Source organism: Scyliorhinus torazame, chromosome 7, assembly GCF_047496885.1.
Source record: "Scyliorhinus torazame isolate Kashiwa2021f chromosome 7, sScyTor2.1, whole genome shotgun sequence".
NCBI lineage: Eukaryota > Metazoa > Chordata > Chondrichthyes > Carcharhiniformes > Scyliorhinidae > Scyliorhinus > Scyliorhinus torazame.
Window position 1 is genome coordinate 135,092,542 of NC_092713.1, and position 26,288 is coordinate 135,118,829.

The 26,288-nt window shown below is 48.3% G+C and overlaps 1 protein-coding gene across 1 annotated transcript in view; it reads left to right on the forward strand.

Moving 5' to 3' along the window:
* The first annotated feature begins 427 nt into the window (after positions 1-427).
* Positions 428-26,288, forward strand: part of mgst3a (microsomal glutathione S-transferase 3a) — a 48,543-nt gene continuing 22,682 nt past the window's right edge. Inside the window, exons 1-3 of the mRNA XM_072511528.1 lie at positions 428-576; positions 11,870-11,999; positions 18,002-18,075. Coding sequence (XP_072367629.1) covers positions 11,880-11,999; positions 18,002-18,075 — 194 coding nt within the window. The 5' untranslated portion in view covers positions 428-576; positions 11,870-11,879. The remainder of the gene's footprint in view (positions 577-11,869; positions 12,000-18,001; positions 18,076-26,288) is intronic.

Sequence of the window (26,288 nt, forward strand, 5' to 3'; positions counted from 1 at the left end):
GTAAGTCTACTTGAGGCAATAATAAAGATTATTATTATGTGAGGTAAAGTGGCCGGGGAGGAGAGTGAAGTGAAGAGAGAGGTTGATGCTGCACAAGGTGGAGTGTGTTGACCCCAAAATCTCTGGTATTATTCATGGAAAGAGGGCAAAGCTGCCAAAGTGGGACATTTGAGCCGTTTGTTGGGGCACACGTCTGGTCACCATAACAAAAATAGAAAATGCTGGAAAAACTCCGCAGGTCAGACAGCATCTGTGCAGAGAGAAACAGTTTCATGTCCAAAATGACTTCTTCAGAGCTCTGACTACTGAGTTTTTTTCTGGCGTGTTCTGTTTTTATTTCAGATCTCCAGCAGTATTTTGTTTTTATTATAGTCTGGTCACCATGCGATTTGACTGGTGATCTTGCACGCTCTGTGTTCCACTTTTTCCAAGATCTGCAGTCCGCTTTTTCCGAACCACCGCTACTCTGTCTAACTATAAACGCCCAGATTTAGAACGCCCTCTGCACTGATCAATGCGAGTGTAAAGTCGGACAAGGACGAAGAGGATAGGGAAGGGAAAATCTGCGGTGCTCGGGTATGTTCATTTATTTTATTGGGGGACGAGAAGGGATTGACAACAACTAAACACAAATCTTTAGTGTTACAGATTGACATTATTTTTGGGGGATAAGGCTGCATGAAACTAACTTCCTGGTATACGTGAGCTAGGATTGCAGATAACCCTCCTCCCCCATTAATAACCATTATTCTTGAATGGCGGATGGATTTCAGTTTCCTTTTTTGTTGAGGATAATGTTGCGAAGCTCTCCAAATTTTTTTTTTTTAAAAAGCAGGGTAAGACTTTAAATGGGGTTTGTATTATTCGCAAACAATTAATTCCGTAGTTCTGTTCTCATGCGGAGTTACACCGCCTCTACAACACAACTCGGCTATTCAAGCCAATTGGTTTATTTATGCTGCACACCAGCCTTCTTTCAACCCTTAACCCTATTAGCATAACTATTCCGTTTGTGTTTGATATCCATTGGGAATGTTTGAGGGGTATAATTAGCGGGGTGGGATGGTGGACGACATTTACATTTTTGGAAAGTTACGTTTGCCTTTATTGTAATGAAGTTGGGTGGGGTATGGGAGTAAATATATCTCAATGCAATTCTACAGTGTAAGTTTGAACTGAGGAAGGCTCCATGTGCCTTCGAGGGGGTACTGCAAATGTCACGATGATTTTATTTACGGCTGCTTTATGTTGAGAGAGAGTAAAATGGGTCTATATTCTCTGGTGATTGGAAGAAGGAGGTAATCTCATTACAAAATTCTGAGGGAGGAGACATTTTTCATTCGGGATCTTTGAAAATTTGTACCCCCCTGAAGAGATGTGGATGCTCCATTATTGAGTACCGGAGGTCAATAGATTTTTAATAATTCGTTTAAGGGATGTTTCATTTACACCCAAATGAAAGCCTTCATTTTAAGACCTCCTATCCCTCTGTAGACAAGAGCCCCAGCCTTTTCATTGCTTCTTGTCAACAAGAGGTGTGTCCTAGTGAAACCTTGTTTGGTTTACACCCAACTCGACCCCTCTGTACAAAATGAACCCTTTCTTTGATAAGACTATCTGAGTTGCTCAGTCACTGATACTGCCTGTACTTTGCGCTGTCCCCTCCCTTCTGAAACATTTTGCTAACTTAAGTGGTGTCATTTAGCTAATTGTGTAACAGCCCAAGTTAACAAGCATGAATGGGAGGATTTGGTATAACCCATTCCCTGGAAATTGAGGTTTAAATTTGATTGCAACCCTGTCTCTTCCTTTAACACTTCTGGCATCTTCTCTACTTGAGCCCATCCTCTTGTTTTACCTATTTAAAATCTGCATTGCCCCTTCCACTGCTATCCCCATTTCCAAATACGGAGTGAGTTTATACTGTTCTGACAGTGTAAACTCTCCCTGGGCATGTATGTGGTCACCTGTAGCCTTTGGCCCTTGGCTCCCCAATAATTACAGTCACCAACTTTAAGTTAAACACCATTCCAATTATCTATAATGAGAATTATGCAGCAAATACAACTAGTTGACTATTTCCTAACTCTCTACTGCCCAAACAGCACTCAAAACAGGCTTTCTGGAGAGAGATGACACTCACAGACAGGCCTTCTATAGAAATACAGCACTCCCAGCAGCTTTCTTGAGAGAGAGAGAGCATCCCAGTAGCTTTTCTGGAGAGAGATAGTCAGTTCTCCCTCTGTGTTGCCAGAATCAAAACTGGAAAACAAGCCCAAGGCCCTATGTGGACTTGTGGCGATCCAAGGCGAGGACAACTTTGTAAGCCTGCATGCTTTACTGTATGTAGTGTAACTATTTTTTGTTAATAAAGACTTGGTCTTAGCTGTACGGCTACTAAGACTTTCTAAGAGGGACAAGATCCAATCACTAGCTGTTACCAGGCAGAGTATGGCCTTTTGGGCCAATTCATTGGCCACCAGCCAATCAATCAAACAGAATCCCAACCCATCTCTCTGGTGCTGACAAGTCCATTATCTCCTGTTCAAGCCAGCACAGGCTAACCAAGTTATCTCTTCTGGATTCTTCTTCAATTAAAGGCTGCTTACCTTGAGACATGTCCATTAATCACCCAGGGGTCAAAATAAAAAGAGAATAAACAGGAAGGACACTTTAAAAAAAAATTAGAGTACCCAATTCTGTTTTTAAGGGGAAATCGACTTTCCCTGCACATCTTTGTGTTGTGGGGGTGAGACCCACACAGACATGGGGAGAATGTGCAAACTCCACATGGACAATGACCCGGGGCTGGGATTGAACCTGGGTTCTTGCTGCCGTGTGGATGCAGTGCTACCCACTGTACCATCGTGCCACCCTCTGAAGGACCTTTTACTTGCATTGATTGCTAAGTTGTTCTCCCCTCTGATTTTGCTATCTTACTGCTCCTTCCACACTAACATTCAACATTTGTTATTTTGTGGGTCCTTTAGCCCATGTCCTTCAGCACAGACCACATTCACCTCTGACCACATCCTCTTTATTTCTCACCATCTGCAACCCCTCTTCCACTTGTTTCTGTGTTTGCCATTAGAAAAGTATCTCTTTTTCCTCTGTTTCATCGCCCAATGCTTTGCATTTGGCCTTTCACTTGTCACGATACTTCAAGAGCTGTTGATCTGCTCTGTCAGCTGTAACTTCTGACCTGCTGGTAGCCACAATATTTGTATGGCATGTGGCAGGGTGGCACAGTGGTTAGCACTGCTGCCTACGGTGCTTGTGGACCCGGGTTCAATCCTGGCCCCGGGTCACTGTCTTGTGGAGTTTGCACATTCCTGTGTCTGTGGGTTTCGCCCCTACAACCCAAAGATGTGCAGGTTAGGTGGATTGGCCACACTAAAATTGCCCCTTAATTGGGGGAAAAAATAATTGTGTACTCTAAATTTTAAAAAAAAGGTCCAGTGCAGTTTCTGGTCAGTGGTAACCCCCAGGATATTGATAGTGGGGGTAATGCCATTGAGTGTCGAGGGGTGATGGGTACATTGTCTCTTGTTGGAGATGGTTGTTGCCTGCAACTTGTGTGGTGCGGATGGTCAGCCCAAGCCTGGATCTTGATCAGGTCTTTCTAAAGATGAACATGGATTGTTTGAGTCGCGAATGGTGATCAACACTGCGAACATCCTCACTTTGACCTTAATGGAACAAAGGCAGATCATTGATGCAGCTGATAAATGGTTAGGCCAAAGACTGTACCCTGAGAAACTCCTGCGTAGTGATATCCTGGAACCTCCAACCACCACAGCCATCTTCCCTTGTGCTAGTTATGACTACAACCAGTGTTTCGCTCTGATTCCTTGATGCCATGCCCGGTTGAATATGGCCTTGATGTCAAGGGCAGTCACTTTCCCCTTGGCCTCTGGAGTTTAGCTCTTCTCTGAGCTGTAATGAGGTCAGGAGCTGAGTGTCAATGTTTTAGTTATTGCCCAAGTGCCGCTTGATAAGTACTGTTGGTGCCCTTTTTAAAAAAATTTTAAAAAAAATGTTTGTTCAGAATTTTTCAACACACAATTTCAACCATTCAAACCCGCCACCCCCCCCCCCCCCCCACCCCCGTAACAAAAAGAAATAAAAAAGTAACCGAGCAAGACATAAACAAACATACATAATACAGAACTTGTACAACTGGTTCCTCCAGCACATATTGACTTTCCCATATGTTTATGTTTTTCCTTTCTCAAGTGCCCCTAGGAAAAAACCCTTTCCCCGCCCACCCTTATACCCCCCCCCCCCCCCCCCCCCCCGGGTTGCTGCTGACTGACCTCCATCTAACGCTCTGCGAGATAGTCTAGGAATGGTTGCCACTGCCTGAAGAACCCCTGCGCAGACCCTCTCAAGGCAAACTTTATCCTCTCCAGCTTGATGAACCCTACCATGTCATTTATCCAGGCTTCCACACTGGGGGGCTTCGCGTCTTTCCACAATAGCAAGATCCTCCGCCGGGCTACCAAGGACGCAAAGGCCAGGATACCGGCCTCTTTCGCCTCCTGCACTCCCGGCTTGTCCGCCACTCCAAATAGTGCTAGCCCCCAACTTGGCTTGACCTGGACTTTCACCACCTTAGACTTAGTCCTCGCAACACCCCTCCAGAACCCATCCAGTGCCGAGCACGACCAGAACATATGGATGTGATTCGCCAGGCTTCCAGAGCACCTCCCACATCTGTCCTCCACCCCAAAGAACCTACTCAGCCTCGCCCCTGTCATAGGCGCTCTGTGAATAACCTTAAACTGTATCAGGCTAAGCCTGGCACACGAGGAAGAGGAATTAACCCTACTTAGGGCATCAGCCCACAGACCCTCTTCAATCTCCTCCCCCAACTCCTCCTCCCATTTGCCCTTCAGCTCCTCTACCAAAGCCTCCTCCTCTTCTTTCATCTCCTGATATACTGCTGACACCTTGCCCTCTCCGACCCATACCCCCAAAATCACCCTGTCCTGAATCCTCTGTGCCGGAAGCAACGGGAATTCCCTCACCTGCCGCCTCTCAAACGGCCTCACTTGCATGTACCTGAAAGTGTTTCCCGGGGGTAGCCCAAACTTCTCCTCCAGCGCCCCTAGGCTCGCAAACGTCCCATCGATGAACAGGTCCCCCATTCTTCTAATCCCTGCCCGATGCCAGCTCCGAAACCCCTCCGCCCATTCCTCCTGCGACAAACCGATGGTTATCTCTGATCGGGGACCACACCGAGGCTCCCATCGCACCCTTGTGTCGTCTCCACTGCCCCCAGATCTTTAGCGTTGCCGCCACCACTGGACTCGTGTTGTACCTTGTCGGCGAGAGCGGCAGCGGTGCCGTCACCAGCGCCCCCAGGCTCGTTCCTTTGCAGGACGCCATCTCCAACCTCTTCCATGCCACCCCTCTCCCTCCGTCACCCACTTACGGATCATCGCCACGTTGGCTGCCCAATAGTAACCACCCAGATTCGGCAACGCCAGCCCTCCACTATCTCTACCACGCTCCAGAAACCCCCTCCTTACCCTCGGGGTCTTGTTTGCCCACACAAAACCCATAATGCTCCTGCCTACCCTCTTTAAAAAAAAAAAAAAAAAAAAGGCCTTGGTGATCATAATTGGAAGGCACTGGAACACAAAAAGAAACCTCGGGAGGACCATCATTTTAATCGACTGTACTCTGTCCGCTAGCGAGAGTGGCAACATGTCCCATCGTTTGACATCCTCCTCCATCTGCTCCACCAGCCACGTCAAATTAAATTTTATGCAGGGCCCCCCAACTCCTAGCTATTTGGATCCCCAAGTACCGAAAGCTCCTTTCCGCCCTCCTCAATGGTAAGTCGTCTATCCCTCTTCCCTGGTCCCCTGGATGCACCACGAAGAGCTCACTTTTCCCTACATTGAGCTTTTAGCCCGAGAAGTTCCCAAACTCCCTTAGGATCCGCATGACCTCCACCATCCCCTCCACTGGGTCCGCCACATACAACAACAGGTCGTCAGCATACAGCGACACTCTATGCTCCTCTCCCCCTCGGACCACCCCCCTCCATTTCCTGGACTCCCTTAACGCCATGGCCAAAGGTTCAATTGCTAATGCAAACAACAGGGGGGACAGGGGGCACCCCTGCCTCATCCCTCGATACAGCCGAAAATACTCCGGCCTCCGCCGATCCGTAACCACACTCGCCACCGGGGCTCTATATAGGAGCTTAACCCAACTGATAAACCCCTCCCCAAACCTCCGCAACACTTCCCAGAGATACTCCCACTCTACTCGGTCAAAGGCCTTCTCCGCATCCATAGCTGCCACTATCTCCGCCTCTCCCGCCACCGATGGCATCATTATCATGTTTAGGAGCCTCTGTACATTGGTGTTTAGCTGCCTGCCCTTTACAAATCCCGTCTGATCCTTGTGAATCACCCCCGGGACACAGTCCTCAATCCTCGTAGCCAGCACTTTTGCCAGCAACTTAGCATCCACGTTAAGGAGCGAAATCGGCCTATACGACCGACATTGCAGCGGGTCCTTATCCCGCTTCAGGATCAAAGAGATCATCGCCTCAGACATTGTCGGGGGCAGGGTCCCCCCCCCCCACCCTTGCCTCATTGAAAGTCCTCACTAGCAACGGGGCTAACAGGTCTACGTACTTCCTGTAGAACTCAACCGGGAACCCATCTGGTCCCAGGGCCTTCCCTGCCTACATGCTCCCCAGTCCTTTTTAATCAGCTCCTCCAACCTAATTGGCGCCCCCAAACCAGCCACCTCCTGCTCCTCCGCCCTCAGGAACCTCAATTGGTCCAAAAATCGTCGCATCCCCTCTTCCCCTGCTGGGGGCTGAGATCTGTACAGCTCCTCATAGAAGGCCTTAAATGCATCATTTACTTTCACCGCACTCCGCACCGTAGTTCCTCTTCCATCCTTGACTCCACCTATCTCCCTCGCTGCCATCCTCTTACGGAGCTGATGTGCCAGCATCCGGCTCGCCTTCTCCCCATACTCGTACGTCGCCCCCTGTGCTTTCCTCCACTGTGCCTCTGCCTTCCCTGTGGTCAACAGGTCGAATTCTGTCTGGAGACTGCGCCTCTCCCTAAGTAGTCCCTCTTCAGGAGCCTCTACATATCTCTTGTCCACCCTTAAAATCTCCCCCACTAACCGCTCCTTTTCCCTGCCCTCTCTCTTCTCCCTGTGAGCCCTGATGGAGATTAACTCTCCCCTGACCACCGCCTTCAGTGCCTCCCATACTACCCCCACCTGCACCTCCCCGTTGTCGTTGGCCTCCAAATACCTTTCAATGCACCCCCGTACCCTCCCGCACACCACCTCATCTGCCAGTAATCCCACATCCAAACGCCACAGCGGGCGTTGGTCCCTCTCCTCTCCCAACTCCAGTTCCACCCAGTGTGGGGCGTGGTCTGAGATGGCTATGACCGAATACTCCGTTCCCTCCACTTTCGGGATCAGCGCCCTGCTTAATAAATCCAGCATTGTCCCAGTTCGGGGCGTATACGTTTACCAATACCACCCACGCCCCCTGCAGCCTACCGCTCGCCATCACGTATCAACCTCCATTGTCCACTACTATATTCTTGGCCTCAAACGACACCCGCTTCCCCACCAGTATTGCCGCCCCTCTATTGTTCGCATCCAGCCCCGAGTGGAATACCTGTCCTACCCATCCCTTTCTTAACCTGACCTGGTCTGCCACCTTCATATGTCTCCTGAAGCATGACCACGTCTGCCTTCAGTCCCTTTAAGTGCGCGAACACTTGGGCCCTCTTAACCAGCCCATTCAGGCCCCTCACATTCCACGTTATCAGCCGGATTGGGGGGCTTCCCACCCCCCCCCACCACTCCCTGCCGACTAGCCATCTCCTGTTTTAGGCCAGTCCCGTGGCCGCGCCTCCAGTCCCCCAGGCGGGGGACCCCCGCCCCGACCACCTCTTCTGTTTTCAGTTCCCCCTCGGCCAATGCAGCAGCAACCCTATTTCCTCTTTCCCCCCCCCCCCCCCCCCGCTAGATGCATATCTAGCTCTTTTGCTCCCCCATAACACTCCCGTAAGTCAGCTGACACCTGCTGACCCCGCCTTCCCATTGACCCCCCCCCCCCATGTGGAAATCCCCCCTCCTCCTCCCCAGCAATCTGTGTGCGCTCCTCCATCCCCCCCCCCCCGCCCTTCCCTAACGTGGGAAAAAGCCTGCGCTTTCCTGAGCCAGCCCCACCCCCTCTGGCGCAGCTCCTGTTGCGGCTTTATCCCAATTCCCTCTTCCCCGGGCCTCTCCTCCCTCCAGCACTGGCGCCCACATTCCCCACAGTCTCCCCATCAGATCTCTTCTCCCATCCCCATCCATCGTCCCACCCGTGGAACATTCCTTACGCATAGTTAAAACCCTGTATACAACCGACATCTCTCTCTCTTTCTCCCCCCCCCCCCCCCCCCCCCCCCCCCCCCCCCAAACACACACAACCACAGACCCTCAGTTTGAGTCCAACTTTTCAGTTTGAATAAACGTCCAAGCCTCTTCAGGCGTTTCATAGTGGTGTCGATCCTGAAATGTGACCCACAGTCGTGCTGGCTGCAGCATTCCGAATCTCACCCCCTTCCTATGCAGCACCGCCTTGGCCCGATTAAAACCAGCTCTCTTCTTTGCCACCTCCGCGCTCCAGTCCTGATAGATTCGGATCACCGCATTCTCCCACCTGCTGCTCTGCTCCTTCTTGGCCCATCTCAGGGACACTCTCTGTACACGATCGATGAAACCTCACCACTACTGCCCTTGGTGGCTCGTTGGCCTTGGGTCTCCTCGCCAGGACCCGATAAGCCCCATCTAGCTCCAGGGGACTTGGAGAGGCCTCCGCACCCATCAGCGAATGGAGCATCATGCTCACGTACGCCCCGGCATCGGCCCCCTCCACCCCTTCAGGGAGACCCAGGATCTGAAGATTCTTCCTCCTCGACCTGTTCTCCAGGTCCTCGAATCTTTCGGTCCACCTCTTGTGCAGCGCCTCGTGCGCCTCCATCTTCACAACCAGGCCCAATATCTCGTCCTCTGTGGCTTTTTCCCGCACCTCTCGGATCTCTACCCCTTGGACCTTCTGGGTCTCCTTTAGCCCCTCGATCGCCGTCAGCAGTGGCGCCAGCTTCTCTTTCTTCAGCTCCTCCACGCAGCGCCTGAGAAACTCCTGCTGCTCCGGCCTCCATGCTGCTCGATCTCTGCCCTCCGCCATCTTGTTTTTTCTCCCTCATTTCTTTCGCTGCTCCAAAGCCCCTTTTTTTACTGCTCCACTTCTGGTCCACTCCATATACTATGGAAGGGGGACCTTGCTCTCACCTTCCCACACGGGAAGTTGTTGAAAAATTTCCGTTGAGGCTCCTCTGGAGAGCCCAAAAGTCCGTTCTAGTGGGAGCTGCTTAAATATGTGGCTTAGCTCCGCATTGCCGCAACCGGAAGTCCTGTTGATGCCCTTTTTATCACTTTACTGATCGAGAGTGGTCTAATGGGCTGGTAATTGTCCCAATTGGATTTGTCTTGCTGCTTGTGTACAGGATATACCTGGAGAACTTTCCATGTTGCTGGGTAAATGCCAGTGTTGTAGCTGTACTGAAACAGCTTGGCTATGGGCACAGCCACTTCTGGAGCACAAGTCTTCAGTACTATTGCTGGGATATTGTCAGGGCCCATAGCCTTAGCATTATCCAGTGCTTTCAGCCATTTCTTGATATCCTACGAGTGAATCCGACATAGGGCCGAGATGGATCATCCACTCGGCAATTCTGGCTGAAGATTGATGCTTCCGTCTTTCTTTTTCCACATATGTGCTGACTCCTCCAATAATAGTAATAATCTTGGGGTGGCATGTGGTGCAGTGGTTAGCACTGGGTCTGTGGCGCTGAGGACCTGGGTTTGAATCCTGGCCCTGGGTCACTGTCCGTGTGGAGTTTGCACATTCTCCCCACATCCCAAAGATGTGCTGGTTAGCTGGATTGGCCACACTAAATTGGAAAAGAAAAATAATTGGCTACTCTAAATTTATTTTAAAAATAATCTTTATTCATGTTACAAGTAGGCTTACATTAACACTACAATGATGTATTAAGCAAGTTGCAGTATTCACTTGGAAAGTGGCACACTCATTGGAAGATCAATTTCCCATGAAGGTTTTGTGCACACTTTTGCCAGCAGCAGGCTTGTAATTGTGCTTTGGTAATTACACCGTTAAATCTGGCATATGTCATTATCTCTACACCATTAGGTTTCTAGCAAGTTTAATCCAGCAGCATGTGCATGTAAGCTATCATACAACATTTCCTCACCTTGTATAATTCTCCTGCATCTGAATTTAAATGTGATGTTTGCTACGAAGCTACTGTGAAAATCCCCTAGTTGCCATACTCTGGCACCTGTTCGGTACAGAGGAAGAATTCAGAATGTCCAATTCACCTAAACAGCACATCTTTCAGGACTTGCTGGAGGAAACTGGAGCACCCGAAGGAAACCCGTGCAGACTTCGCACAGACAGTGACCCAAGCCAGGAATTGAACCCAGGTCCCTGCTGCTGTGAAGCAACAGTGCTAACCACTGTGCTGCCTTTGTTGAGCATGGAGATATTTGTGGCACCTCCTCTGCCAGTGAGTTATGTAACTTCAACCTCCTCCCTCTCCTACCCGCCCCTCCCAAAAGGTGGTGTCGTTGTCCCCTCCTAATTCCCACTGTCCTCTTGTCAGCCATGGCTCAGTCAGAAGGTTGTGGGTGCAAGATTTCACTCCAGGATATGGCCACAAAGCCATAGAAGCTCAGATTCTGCTGAAGGATCATGAGCAGTTGTGGCTAAATTTTTAAAAGCCGAACCACCAAGCTAGTAATCTCCCTGGGCCATGAGCAAATTTGATAAATACGTGTTGCAAAGATTGATGACAGGTTTAAAAATCCCTGCCCTGACATGGGGTCACGCTATAAGATATTGCAGTTGGAATAACTTGAATTAATAGTTAACAATTTGGCCGTCAAATGTCAGTTGTAGGTAAATATTGGTTTACTGATCTTGTCAAAGCAATAATTTTCTCTTCCTCCTTACGGCCACCATATATTCAAATAGGGTGTCTGAAGCAAGTTGCAGTATTCACTTGGAAAGTGGCACACTCATTGGAAGATCAGTTTGCCACGAGGAAGGTTTTGTGCACACTTTTGCCAGCAGCAGGCTTGTGATTGTGCTTTGGTAATTACACAATTAAATCTGGCATATGTCATTATCTCTACATCATTAGGTTTATAGCAAGTTTAATGCAGCATTTCCTCACCTTGTATAATTCTGCATCTGAACTTAAATGTGATGTTTGCTTACCCGGTTATCTCCTCGTCTCTCCAAGCCACATCTATCTTCCTCACACTTAAGGTTGACTGTCACACTTGTCTTTCAAGCATATTTTGGTTTTATTATTGAAGGGAGAAACCAATTTTTGAATTTGTCTTTTTATAATCGCTGGCCACCCCAAAGTGCTTTACAGCCAATGAAGTACTTTCTGGAGTGGTTATAGGTGGGAAATGTGGCACCTTGCTATGTTCAAATTGTTTGCCGCAAACCACAATGAGATAATGACTGGTTAATTACCTGAGACAAGGTGGACAATTGTGCAACACATTTGTTCAACAGATGAGTTTCAATTAAGATGAATTGGGGGATAACATTGCAGTGATAAGATGCTGGTTTTGGAGGGTGTTGTATCATCCTGACCATGTTGCCAATCTCCAATTATTGGAAAAATTGCTTGTTGTAGTGTGCTATTTGGTAATGGAGAAACTGTCCTGTAAATCCTATTTGATCACTAACATAAAACACTTTATTTTTCTGTTTGCTTTTTAGAGTTTGAAAGATGGTGGGGGTACTTTCTAAAGAGTATGGGGCTGTGGTGCTGACTGGCACAGCCAGCTTTATCATGGTCTCTTACCTTGCTTTCAAGGTTGGAGCAGCACGCAAGAAGTACAAAGTGGAGGTGAGTTTATACCAAGGAGCATGATGAGCTGGAGTTGCCTATGGCAACTACTGATGTTGCTGAACTGGTTGGATTCGCTGTCAATTTGTTTAGATATGGGTTAGTAGTGAAATTTGTTTAGATATGGGTATGGGTCAGCAGTATGAAAGCTTCTCTGGTCTCTGGTGTAGGTGTGGTGGTTATGTACTTTGTGTTAGAGCAAAAGTGAAAATGGATTAAAGGTTCTCTTGCACAGTACATAAAACAAAACAATTCATGTCACTTTATCCTGAACAATTTTATTGTCTCCTCACAATAGCTTCCAGCGGCCTCCTGAACTGTAATAGCTATATCTGTGACCAACTTAGTTATTGACTAGTTCAAGCTTGGGTCACCAATGTGAACGAGCATTATGGCACGGAGATATACAACACTCGGCAGCTTTGCTTAATTATGTTTGTCAACATGCATATCAATTATGCCATTTCACATTTGACCTGTTGACTGACTTGTGTGTTTAGAAGATCACAATGCTTTTCTTCCATAGCAACAGTTCTTGACACTGGAGGCAATTTTTGTATTTGGGCAGTTAATGGTTTCTCAACCATGTACAATGCATAATTGTAAGCTTTGAGAGTATTTTAAATCTGTCTCCGCTTTGTAGCTTATGAAGATTAATGGACAGGAATAAGTTGACTCTGTTTTTGACTGCAAACAAAATGGGACAACACAAGGGCAGGAATAGTCAGAACATTGTCTCGTGTGTCTCCCATCCTCTTGTGAAGCCTCTTGCACTAGTGTTCTGAGCTCAAGCATGCTATAGTGCTGGATTTTTTTTCTGCTTCTGTTCAATAAATACACTAACACTTGTCATGCCCACATTTTAAAGGTGGATTCCAGGGAATAATCACTCCCAAATACGTGGCAGTATTAGAGAATGAGATGGAGAAGGGGGCCATCTTGGATGTGCCCGGTTCAGGGCAAAATTAAAGGAGGTGGAATTGGAAGGGGATGATGGACGGTAGAGGGAAGTGGAGGGTCAAACCTGCGGTAAGGGTTGTAACATTGATGTACGGGGACTGAACGGCTGGTGAAGAGGTCTCTGGTCTTCACGCACTTGAGGAGCTTGAAGGCGGGGGTGGTCTTTCTGCCTCCGGGTGAAGATCAGGTCAAACCTGAGAAAGTGATGGGTGGGTCAGGTATTTCACTCTGGATTTGATTCAAAGTCACGGGGGATGGGCATCTTGCTGAAATGCGGAACCTGGGTGGGAGGTATGTGATAGTGAATGCGGTGTTGGGAGGGGATGCCAGTGGTTCGAGTGAACGTTTACGTGCCAAATTGGGACGACGTGGGGTTTGTGAAGGGGTTGTCTGGAACATTCTGGACCTAGACACATCCCAGTAGATTATGGGGTATGATCTGAATTGCATGCTGGAACCGTGGGTGGATAGGTCGAGCCCTAAGTCAATGGGAATTTTGAGGATGGCTAAGCAACTGCAGGGGTTTATGGAAAGGATTGGAATGGTGGATCCGTGGAGATTTGGGAACCGGTGAAGAGGGTGTATTCCCTCCTTTTTGCACATGTACAAGTTATACTCCAGAATTGACTTTTCTGTAGTGAGCAGAACGGTGTTGGTGGAGGTGGAATATGCAGGAGTCGTGATCTCCGACCATGCACCACACTGGCTGGATCAGGCGTCGTTCGAGGCAAGAGCAGAGGCTGGGATGGAGGTTGGATTTGGGGCTTTTGCTGGACAAGGGGTTCTGTGAGATGGGTGATCAGACCCTCTCCGTGGAGTTGAATCAAAACTGGGAGCTATCAATGGCCACATTGTGGGAGGCAGTGGGTTTGGGGGAAGGGAAGCAATGGTTTTGGGGGAGGTTGTGGTTTGGGTAAGGGAGGCAATGGTTTGGGGGGAGATTATCTTGTTCAAGGAACACAGACAGGAGGAGGAGTAGGAGCACTATGGACTGTTTTAGAACTAGATCATTAAGGTGGACAGGAAATATTCGAGTCCCGCACCAAGGAGGGACTGGCTGAGAGAAAAAGGTTACATGGGCAGTTTGATAGGTTGATGAGGGGGAAGACAGTGGGGCAGCTATGAAGGGGGGTGCAGTATGAATATGGAGAGAAGGCCAGGCATATGCTTGTCCATCAGCTATGGAGGCAGGCCACATCAAGAAAGGGAATGGACAGGGAAGGGGGAGGTAGCCGTCTGAGCCGGGGAAGATTAACTAGATGTTCGGAGTATTACGAGAAGTTGTATAGGGCTGAGCTAGGTGGTGAGGAAGAGGATATGGGGTGGTTATTGGATGGGCCAGATGAGAGGAGGCAGACGTAGGAGGAACCGCTAGGACTGAATAATGCTGAAGTGCAAAGGGACTTGGGAGTCCTAGTCCAGGATTCTCGAGGTAAGCTTGCAGGTTGAGTCCGTAATTAAGAAAGCAAATGCATTGTTGTCATTTATCTCAAGAGGCTTGGAATATAAAAGCAGGGATGTACTTCTGAAGCTTTATAAAGCATTAGTTAGGCCCCATTTAGAATACTGTGAGCAATTTTGGGCCCCACACCTCAGGAAGGACATACTGGCACTGGAGCGGGTCCAGCGGAGATTCACAGGGATGATCCCAGGAATGTTAGGCCTAACCTACGATGAACGTCTGAGGATCCTGGGATTATATTCATTGGGGTTTAGGAGGTTGAGGGGAGATCTAATAGAAACTTACAAGATAATGAATGGCTTAGATAGGGTGGACGTAGGGAAGTTGATTCCATTAGCAGTGGAGACGAGGACCCGGGGGCACAGCCTTAGAATAAAAGGGAGTCACTTTAGAACCGAGATGAGGAGAAATTTCTTCAGCCAGAGAGTGGTGGGTCTGTGGAATTCATTGCCACAGAGGGCGGTGGAGGCCGGGACGTTGAGTGTCTTTAAGACCGAAGTTGATAAATTCTTGATTTCTCAAGGAATTAAGGGCTATGGAGAGAGAGTGGGTAAATGGAGTTGAAATCAGCCATGATTGAATGGTGGAGTGGACTCGATGGGCCGAATGGCCTTACCTCCACTCCTATGTCTTATGGTCTTATGGACTGAGAAAGATGATGGATAGCATAAAAGGGATGAAGTCCGGGACGGCCCCGGGGCTGGACAGCTACCAAGCGGAGTTCTATAAGGAGTTTGAGATGGAGTTGGCACCACACTTGCTGGGATGTTTTTTGAGTATCCAATTATGTTTTCCCCATTAAGGGGCAATTTAGTGTAGCCAATCCACCTATCCTGCACATCTTTGGGTTGTGGGGATAAAACCTACAGACACTGGGAGAAGGTGCAAACTCCACATGGGACAGTGGGCCGGGATAGAACCCCGGTCCTCGGTGCCGCAGGCAGCAGTGCTAACCACTGCGCCACCCCTTGCGTGCTGAGGCGGAAAGGGGCGTTGGCACTACCAAACCTGTTGCATTATCACTGGGTGGCGAATGTGAGGCGGTGGTGGGAAGGAGAGGGGTTAGGATGGAGGAGGAGTCCCCTAGAGGGTCCAGCCTGTGGGCCATCATGCCAGCGTCGCTTACGCTGGCACAGAGGAGGTACAGTGAGCCCGGTGGTGCAGTCCATGATAGTGTGGAACCAGTTGAGGAGACACTTTACGATCAAAGGAGATGTCGGTGCTGACACCGGTGTGGAAACCATGTGGGAGGAGGGTGGCATGTGGCACAGTGGTTAGGATTGCAGTCTATGGCGCTGAGGACCCAGGTTCGAATCCCAGCCCTGGGTCGCTGTCCGTGTGGAGTTTGCACATTCTCCCCGTGTCTGCGTGGGTTTCACCCCCACAACCCAGAGATGAGCAAGTTGGTGGATTGGCCACGCTAAATTGCCCCTTAAGTGGAGAAAAAAAAAAATTTGGCTACTCTAAATTTATATTTTTAAAAAATCTCTGCAACCTCAAGCTGTGGGAGATGGATGGCATATATAGGAAGTGGGGCTGTTGAGGGTCCTATGGAGGAGAGGTTTGCAGGTCTGAAAGAGCTGCAGTAGAGGGTGGAGCTGCCGAAGGGAAGCGAGTTCAGGTATATGCCAAGTGAGGGACTTTGCGTGGAAGGAAGGGAGAGGGTTTCCCAAGCTGCCAGAGTTTACCCTGTTGGGGCGGTTGCTGCTCATGAATGTGAAGGAGGAGGGTAGGATTGGTGACCTAGATGGGTGGCTGGTGGGAGCACAGGTGGTGAGGATTGAGGAGGGGGTGGGGGAGGGATAGGATGGGGAGTGAGGCAATGTGCAGGGTAAATTTGACTGGTCAGGTCATAAAATTTACAGTGCAGAAGGAGGCCATTTGGCCCATCGAGTCTACATCGGCTCTTGGAAAGAGCACCTCTTCTCTTCTCTCTTTTCCCCCCCCCCCCCCCCCCCCAAAACCCAGTAACCGCACCCAACACTTGAGGACTATTTTGGACACTAGGGGCAATTTATCATGGCCAGTCCGCCTAACCGGCACATCTTTGGACTGTGGAAGGAAACCGGAGCACCCGGAGGAAACCCACGCAGACACAGGGAGAACATGGAGACTCCACACAGACAGTGACCCAAGCTGGGAATCAAACCTGGGACCCTGGAGCTGTGAAGCAGTTATGCTAACCATTGTGCTACTGTGCTGCTCAGGTGGTGCATGTGACTTTGGTGAGGATGAATGGACTCTTCCAGGGGGTAGCAGATGAGTGAGAGAAGTGTGGGCAAGGACCAGCAAAAATCATTTGCATATGTTCTGGGGCTGTGAGAATTTGGAGATACTGGGAGTGGGTGTTCGGGACGCTAACAAAGATTGTGGGGGTAGAGGATGGGCCAGACCCAATGGTGACAATTTGAGTTAATGGAAATGCCAGAGCTGATAGAGGGCTGATGTTGTGGCCTTCGCGCCTCGTTGCCCGACGAAGGATTCTGTTGGAATGGCAGTTGACAACGCCATTGGGGGTGGCGGCCTGTCTGGAGGATCTGTACGACTGTCCCCCGACTGGAAACTATCAAATTTGAATTGAGCAGATCAACAGAGCTTTGAGACGTGGTGGGGGCTGTTCATGACCATTGTTTGTCCGGGGGGGGGGAGGGGGAATTAAGAGGGGTTAATAAGGGGAAACTTGCACAAATTGTGGGGTGTAGAATGTTTCTTGATTTATGTCTTTATAGTTTTGAATATGATTGGAATACTTTTTAAAATCACTTCCAAATGCCTAGAATTGCAGACTTTAAAATTGAGACAGTTGCATGTCACTATCAAATGGGCAGAAGGACAGGTTCATCTTATTAATGAGTCAAATAAGAAGCTTGACTCTTGGCTGCAATGTGTGTTAATACTGTAGTTTTGTATCAACTGGTGTATGTTTGAATAGAAGAATTTAAATTTGACTGGAAAATGAACTTTGGAGTTCATATTTTAATGGGTGGAACCATTTGTGAAGGAATTGGAAGTGAGCATTTCCTCAGCTAAATTATTTACCAAATAAAATCAAACTTTGGTTGTGCATTTTTCTTTGTTAAACATATGAATTAATGTTTAATGTCGCTTTTGAGGAGACAAGCCTGTCTGCCACACGGCAAAACAAAGATACTGGTGACATGTGAATTGAGGTAGGATTTTTATGTGGTGCAAATTGTGGGGCCCTTCATTTGGAAGAGGACAGGAAGCATAAGGCTGTCACAGAACATAAATTCTGCTTGAAAATATCTTCTGAAATTTCAGCAGGACGTATGTGAGTCAGGGGCTTTCATCCATTTGATTTTGTCATCCTCGCTTTTTTAATATAATTCTCATCATTATAGATATTCTCATGCCAATACAACAGAACTCCGGTTTTGGCAACTTTCTTGTGTTGACTTGTCCAGTGCATGTTTGGTTACAGTAATTCTAGTGAAGTCTCAATTTCAAATATATAGTCTGTGCATTCACTGTAGGTCACACTAACTGCAATTTGGTGATGTTGGCCCAATACCAGTAACAAGGTATGTGATTCTAACAATGTACGTCTTCTCTTTAAAAGTACCCTGCGATGTACAGTGACGATCCTGAGACAGGCCACTTGTTCAACTGCATCCAGCGTGCCCACCAAAATACGTAAGTCATTGAAAAGTTATACGTGCACAATAGTAATTTTCATAATTGAGTACTGTGATCTTTCATATCCTAAAAGGGCAGTTACAAAGCAAATCTTTCTAATTAATTCCAGTTGAAGGTCAACCTTGGCAAGGAATTACTTTAATTGAATTGGCTTTCTTCCCTTCTGAAACTTGATTTGCAATCCTTTCGCTCCAGTGCCAGTACTCATGCACAAATTCTACATTTAAGCTACTTCTACAACTAACAGGCCTGTACTTTACTTGGAACTGGCCCACCAGGTCAGGGAAACAGATAGCCTTTCATTCGGGTTCTGAGCCTGCGGGATTCGAAGTTGGTACAGATTGATAGCTGCGAGCGTTGAAGTAAGACTTGCAGTTTCGACCAGCTGCTGAAGAGTGAAGAGCTGGAGAAGCGGTGGAGAAAAGAGCGATTTGAACTTGGGGCTCAATTCTTATAGTCCCCAGAGGCTTCCCTCCTTTCGGGGCGGACCCTGTACCTGGTCCCAAGTGATTGGACTTTGTCCCAGTCGCTTGGTTCGATTTTCTCCAATGCTGGAGCGGTTCCCTGATCGATGGGCGGTCTTCAGGTGGTCGTTCACCTCTTTTTGTGTAGGCTCCTGCTGGCGCCAAGAGTCTGGTTTTGCTTTGTGTGTCTAAATGTTGCTTATTGTTCCCGGGGATTGCTCATTAGTATGCAGATGGCTGGTGTTTTGTTATGCTGATGGTTGCTGGTATCGAACTTGTCTGGCCTTTCCAGAGGTAAATACACAGCCAACCTGCAGCTGCTCGTTTGTGTCTTGTTGGATGACTTTCCCATCAGCCTTTGCCGTTCGCCATTTTGAATCGGGAGTTGGCCATTTTAAGTGGCTACAGGAGGTGGAAGAAAACTGCAACCTTATGATTGAACACATTGGTTAGAAATCTCAGCCCAGTGGTCAAACTGATCGTATACGTAAAACTGAGCTGGCACCAAGCCCATGGGCTTTTGGCAGTACCCCTTGGTGTGTGGTACTTTGATAATACCTCAAATGTGAATGATTTTTTTCAAATGTTCCACATGTTCATAGTCCCTTCAGTGCAGGAGGCCATTCAACCTATTGAGTATGCACCAACACTCGAGCAGCCCAACCCCACCTAACCTGTGCAGCTTTTGGACTGTTGGAGGAAACTTGAGCATCTGGAAGAAACTCTCTCAAACACCAGTGAGAATATGCAAACTCCAGACAGTCGCCCAAGGCTGCCATTGAACCTGGATCCCTGGTGCTGTGAGGCAGTAGTGCTAACCACTGTGCCACCCGTTGAGGTGTTTAGCAAATTTTGAAGCCTATATTATGAAGGGCCAGTAGCAGCATGGATACTGTCACTAAGCATGCTAATTTTATTTGCAAGGGTATCCCAACTTGGAACACCAGACGTGTATAGTTTTGAGACCAGTGAAACACCAGCGAGGAACAGGATAACTCCACACTCTCTCAAAGATGTACAAATTACTAAACACCGTTTACTCTTTTCCAAAATCTGTCTACCTATCTGCTCCTCTATCTCCCGCTGGCTGTTGGGAGTCCTGTAGTAAACCCCCAACATTGTGACTGCACCCTTCTTATTCCTGGTCTCTACCCATATAGCCTCACTGCCCTCTGAGGTGTCCTTCCGTAGTACAGCTGTGATATTCTCCCTAACCAGTAGCGCAACTCCGCCACCCCGTTTACATCCCCCTTTATCCCGCCTGAAACATCTAAATCCTGGAACGTTTAGCTGCCAATCCTGCCCTTCCCTCAACCAGGTCTCTGTAATGGCAACAACATCATAGTTCCAGGTACTAATCCAAGCTCTAAGTTCATCTGCCTTACCCGTAATGCTCCTTGCATTAAAACAGATGCACTTCAGGCCACCAGACCCGCTGTGTTCAGCAACTTCTCCCCGTCTGCTCTTCCTCAGAGCCACACTGTCCCTATTCCCTAGTTCTCCCTCAATGCTCTCACCTACTGTGCCCACCCCCCTGCCATACTAGTTTAAACCCTCCCGTGTGACATTAGCAAACCTCGCGGCCAGGATATTTATGCCTCTCCGGTTTAGATGCAACCCGTCCTCCTTCTACAGGTCACACCTGCCCCGGAAGAGCGCCCAGTGGTCCAGATAACGGAAACCCTCCCTCCTACACCAGCTGTTTAGCCACGTGTTTAGCTGCTCTATCTTCCTATTTCTAGCCTCACTGGCACGTGGCACAGGGAGTAATCCCGAGATTACAACCCTCGAGGTCCTGTCTTTTAACTTTCTGCCTAGCTCCCTGAACTCCTGCTGCAGGACCTCATGCCCCTTCCTGCCTATGTCGTTAGTACCAATATGTACAACGACCTCTGCCTGTTTGCCCTCCCCCTTCAGGTTGCCCTCTACCCGTTCGGAGACATCCTGGACCCTGGCACCAGGGAGGCAACATACCATCCTGGAGTCTCTTTCACGTCCACCGAAGCGCCTATCTGTGCCCCTGACTACAGAGTCCCCTATTAACATAGAACATAGAACATAGAAAATACAGCACAGAACAGGCCCTTCGGCCCACTATGTTGTGCCGAACCTTTGTCCTAGATTAATCATAGATTATTATTGAATTTACAGTGCAGAAGGAGGCCATTCGGCCCTTTGAGTCTGCACCGGCTCTTGGAAAGAGCACCCTACCCAAACTCAACACCTCCACCCAACACCAAGGGCAATTTGGACATTAAGGGCAATTTATCATTGGCCAATTCACCTAACCCACACATCTTTGGATTGTGGGAGGAAACCGGAGCACCCGGAGGAAACCCACGCAGACACTGGGAGGACGTGCAGACTCCGCACAGACAATGACCCAAGCCGGAATCGAACCTGGGACCATGGAGCTGTGAAGCAATTGTGCTATCCACAATGCTACCGTGCTGCCCTTAAGAACAAATAAATCTACACTATATCATTTTCCCGTAATCCATGTACCTATCCAATAGCTGCTTGAAGGTCCCTAATGTTTCCGACTCAACTACTTCCACAGGCAGTGCATTCCATGCCCCCACTACTCTCTGGGTAAAGAACCTACCTCTGATATCCCTCCTATATCTTCCACCTTTCACCTTAAGTTTATGTCCGCTTGTAATGGTGTGTTCCACCTGGGGAAAAAGTCTCTGACTGTCTACTCTATCTATTCACCTGATCATCTTATAAACCTCTATCAAGTCGCCCCTCATCCTTCTCCGCTCTAATGAGAAAAGGCCTAGCACCCTCAACCTTTCCTCGTAAGACCTACTCTCCATTCCAGGCAACATCCTGGTAAATCTTCTTTGCACCTTTTCCAGAGCTTCCACATCCTTCCTAAAATGAGGCGACCAGAACTGTACACAGTACTCAATGTGGCCTTACCAAAGTTTTGTACAGCTGCATCATCACCTCACGGCTCTTAAATTCAATCCCTCTGTTAATGAACGCGAGCACACCATAGGCCTTCTTCACAGCTCTATCCACTTGAGTGGCAACTTTCAAAGATGTATGAACATAGACCCCAAGATCTCTCTGCTCCTCCACATTGCCAAGAACTCTACCGTTAACCCTGTATTCCGCATTCATATTTGTCCTTCCAAAATGGACAACCTCACACTTTTCAGGGTTAAACTCCATCTGCCACTTCTCAGCCCAGCTCTGCATCCTATCTATGTCTCTTTGCAGCCGACAACAGCCCTCCTTACTATCCACAACTCCACCAATCTTCGTATCGTCTGCAAATTTACTGACCCACCCTTCAACTCCCTCATCCAAGTCATTAATGAAAATCACAAACAGCAGAGGACCCAGAACTGATCCCTGCGGTACACCACTGGTAACTGGGATCCAGGCTGAATATTTGCCATCCACCACCACTCTCTGACTTCTATCGGTTAGCCAGTTCGTTATCCAACTGGCCAAATTTCCCACTATCCCATGCCTCCTTACTTTGTGCAGAAGCCTACCATGGGGAACTTTATCAAATGCCTTACTAAAATCCATGTACACTACATCCATTGCTTTACCTTCATCCACATGCTTGGTCACCTCCTCAAAGAATTCAATAAGATTTGTAAGGCAAGACCTACCCCTCACAAATCCGTGCTGACTATCCCTAATCAAGCAGTGTTTTTCCAGATGCTCAGCAATCCTATCCTTCAGTACCCTTTCCATTACTTTGCCTACCACCGAAGTAAGACTAACTGGCCTGTAATTCCCAGGGTTATCCCTAGTTCCTTTTTTGAACAGGGGCACGACATTCGCCACTCTCCAATCCCCTGGTACCACCCCTGTTGACAGTGAGGACGAAAAGATCATTGCCAACGGCTCTGCAATTTCATCTCTTGCTTCCCATAGAATCCTTGGATATATCCCGTCAGGCCCGGGGGACTTGTCTATCCTCAAGTTTTTCAAAATGCCCAACACATCTTCCTTCCTAACAAGTATTTCCTCGAGCTTACCAATCTTTCACACTGTCCTCTCCAACAATATCGCCCCTCTCATTTGTAAATACAGAAGAAAAGTACTCATTCAAGACCTCTCCTATCTCTTCAGACTCAATACACAATCTCCCGCTACTGTCCTTGATCGGACCTACCCTCGCTCTAGTCATTCTCGTATTTCTCACATGTGTAAAAGGCCTTGGGGTTTTCCTTGATCCTACCCGCCAAAGATTGTTCATGCCCTCTCTTAGCTCTCCTAATTCCTTTCTTCAGTTCCCTCCTGGCTATCTTGTATCCCTCCAATGCCCTGTCTGAACCTTGTTTCCTCAGCCTTACATAAGTCACCTTTTTCCTCTTAACAAGACATTCAACCTCTCGTCAACCATGGTTCCCTCACTCGACCATCTCTTCCCTGCCTGACAGGGACATGCATATCAAGGACACGTAGCACCTGTTCCTTGAACAAGTTCCACATTTCACTTGTGTCCTTCCCTGCCAGCCTATGTTCCCAACTTATGCACTTCAATTCTTGTCTGACAACATCGTATTTACCCTTCCCCCAATAGTAAACCTTGCCCTGTTGCACGTACCTATCCCTCTCCATTACTAAAGTGAAAGTCACAGAATTGTGGTCACTATCTCCAAAATGCTCCCCCACTAACAAATCTATCACTTGCCCTGGCTCATTACCCAGTACTAAATCCAATATTGCCCCTCCTCTGGTCGGACAATCTACATACTGTTAGAAAAGCTTCCTGGACACACTGCACAAACACCACCCCATCCAAACTATTTGATCTAAAGAGTTTCCACTCAATATTTGGGAAGTTAAAGTCGCCCATGACTACTACCCTATGACTTCTGCACCTTTCCAAAATCTGTTCCTCCACATCTCTGTTACTATTGGGGGGCCTATAGAAAACTCCTAACAAGGTGATTGCTCCTTTCCTATTTCTGACTTCAACCCATACTACCTCAATAGGGTGATACTCCTGAAACTGCCTTTCTGCAGCTGTTATACTATCTCTAATTAATAATGCCACCCCCCCCACCTCTTTTACCACCCTCCCTAATCTTATTGAAATTACATGCTTTGGCGTCCTGAATATCGGCTACCTTAGTTGCTGGACAACAAATCAGGTTCCCATTCCCCTGCCAAATTAGTTTAAACCCTCCCGAAGAGTACTAGAAAATCTCCCTCCCAGGATATTGGTGCCCCTCTGGTTCAGATGCAACCCGTCCTGCTTGTACAGGTCCCACCTTCCCCAGAATGCGCTCCAATTATCCAAATACCTGAAGCCCTCCCTCCTACACCATTCCTGCAGCCACGTGTTCAGCTGCACTCTCTCCCTATTCCTAGCCTCGCTATCACGTGGCACCGGCAACAAACCAGATATGACAACTCTGTCTGTCCTGGCTTTTAACTTCCATCCTAACTCCCTAAACATGTTTATTACTTCCACACCCCTTTTCCTACCTATGTCGTTGGTACCAATGTGCACCACGACTTCTGGCTGCTCACCCTCCCCCTTGAGGATCCTGAAGACACGATCCGAGACATCCCTGGCCCTGGCACCCGGGAGGCAACATACCTTCCGGGAGTCTCGCTCGCGACCACAGAATCTCCTATCTATTCCCCTAACCATTGAATCTCCTACAACTATTGCTTTTCTATTCTCTCCCCCCCCCCCCCCCTTCCCTTCTGAGCCCCAGAGCCAGACTCCGTGCCAGAGACCTGACCGCTAGTGCCTTCCCCCGGTAGGTCATCCCCCCCCCCCCCCCCCAAACAGCATCCAAAACGGTATACTTGTTTTGAAGGGGAACGGCCACGAGGGATCCCTGCACTGTCTGCCGGTTTGTTTTTTTCCCCCTGACTGTAACCCAGCTATTCTTGTCATGTACCTTGGGTGTGGTTACCTCCCTGTAACTCTTCTCAATCACCCCCTCTGCCTCCCGGATGATCCGAAGTTCATCCAGCTTCAGCTCCAGTTCCCTAACACTGTCTTTGAGGAGCTGAAGTTGGGTGCACTTCCCGCAGGTATAGTCAGTGGGGACACCGGTGGTATCCCTCACCACCCACATCCTACAGGAGGAGCATGTAACTGGCCTAGCCTCCATCCCCTCTTACCTTACAGAATATAACTGCTGTGTGGACTAACTAGATCTCCGCCCTCCGACTCTGCTCCCAGTCAGCTACACTCCCTGTAAACTCCTGGCTCTCTTCTCACTCTTTGCGGAAATGTAGGAAACAAAATTAAAGGAGCACCTTACTCCCTCCTCACCTAATTCCCTCAGTCACCAAACTCTCACTATAGCACTCAAATGCACCAAATTCAGCACTCAGTGCAAACAAAGTCTACACTGTAGGGGATCACTTTTATACTGTGAATCTAGCCTCTGAAAACTGGCCTAATCCAATTAACTAATTAACAAGCTCCAGCTGCAAGTACCTACAATAGAACCTTTGTTTAAAGCTGATTGAAAATTCACCTTATTCTAAACCAAACAGCAACTTTTAAGTTAATTAACTAAATAAAAGAAAGACTAAACTTGAGATAAAAATGAAGCCTTATACTCCCTCGGTCACCAAACTCTCACTATCGCACTCAAAAAGCACCAAATTCAGCACTCAGTGCAAACAAAGTCTGCACTGTAGGGGATCACTTTTATACTGTGACTCTAGCCTCTGAAAAATAATTATTACTATTACTCCTGCGCTTTGACCCTCCCTTCTGAACATCAGAGCCAGCCGTGGTGCCACTGCTCTGGCTGCTGCTGTTTTCCCCTGATGGGCTATCCCCCCCTGACAGTATCCAAAGGGGTATACCTGTTCGAGAGGGGGACAACCACAGGGGATTCCTGCACTGACTGCCTGCCCTTTCTGGTGGTCACCCATTTCTCTGCCTGCCCCTTGGGTGTGACCACATTTACGTAACTGCGATCTATGACGCTTTCCGCCACCTGCATGCTCCTAAGTGCATCCAATTGCTGCTCCAACCGAACCATGCGGTCTGTGAGGAGCTCCAGTTAGGTGCACTTTCTGCAGATGAAGCCACCCGGGACGCTGGAAGCCTCCCGGACCTGCCACATCTCACAGTCAGAGCACTGCACCCCTCTAACTGACATTGCGTCAATTAATTAAAATTAAAATTAATTTTTTTTTTTTTAAATTTCAAAGTTACTGTTAACTATCTGTTTCCTAGCACTAGATTTCTAATAGAAATGCGAAAGCTAAATATAGTACACTCCGATCTCTGGCTTAGATATCCCTCTAAATTATAATTAAGTAATTATGTTTAATTCGTTACCAATGCTTAATTTTTTAAATTTAGTGTAGATTCCCAACCAGCTACTCAGGCCACAGCTTTTCTGTGATGTCACTTCAGTTTCCCCCCCGACACACAATTTGAAAAAGGTATAAAAGTAAAAATGAGTAAAAATCACTTACCTTCTTACCCTCTGTGTCTCAGATGTTCTCTCCCTGACAGAGACTGCTCCCCCTCCTCCGAACGGCTCCCGAAACTAGGCCGCGATCTTTTAAAATCTCCGCTCCGACTCGCAGCTCCCGCGCTTTTTAAATCTCCCGCGCTGTTTTCACTGTCCCGGCTCACTCAGCTCTCGTGCTGTTTTCACTGTCCCGGCTCACTCAGCTCTTGCGCTGTTTTCACTGTCCCGGCTCACTCAGCTCCCGCGCTGTTTTCACTGACTCGGCTCCCGCGCTGTTTTCACTGTCCCGGCTCTCTCTCCTCCCACGCTGTTT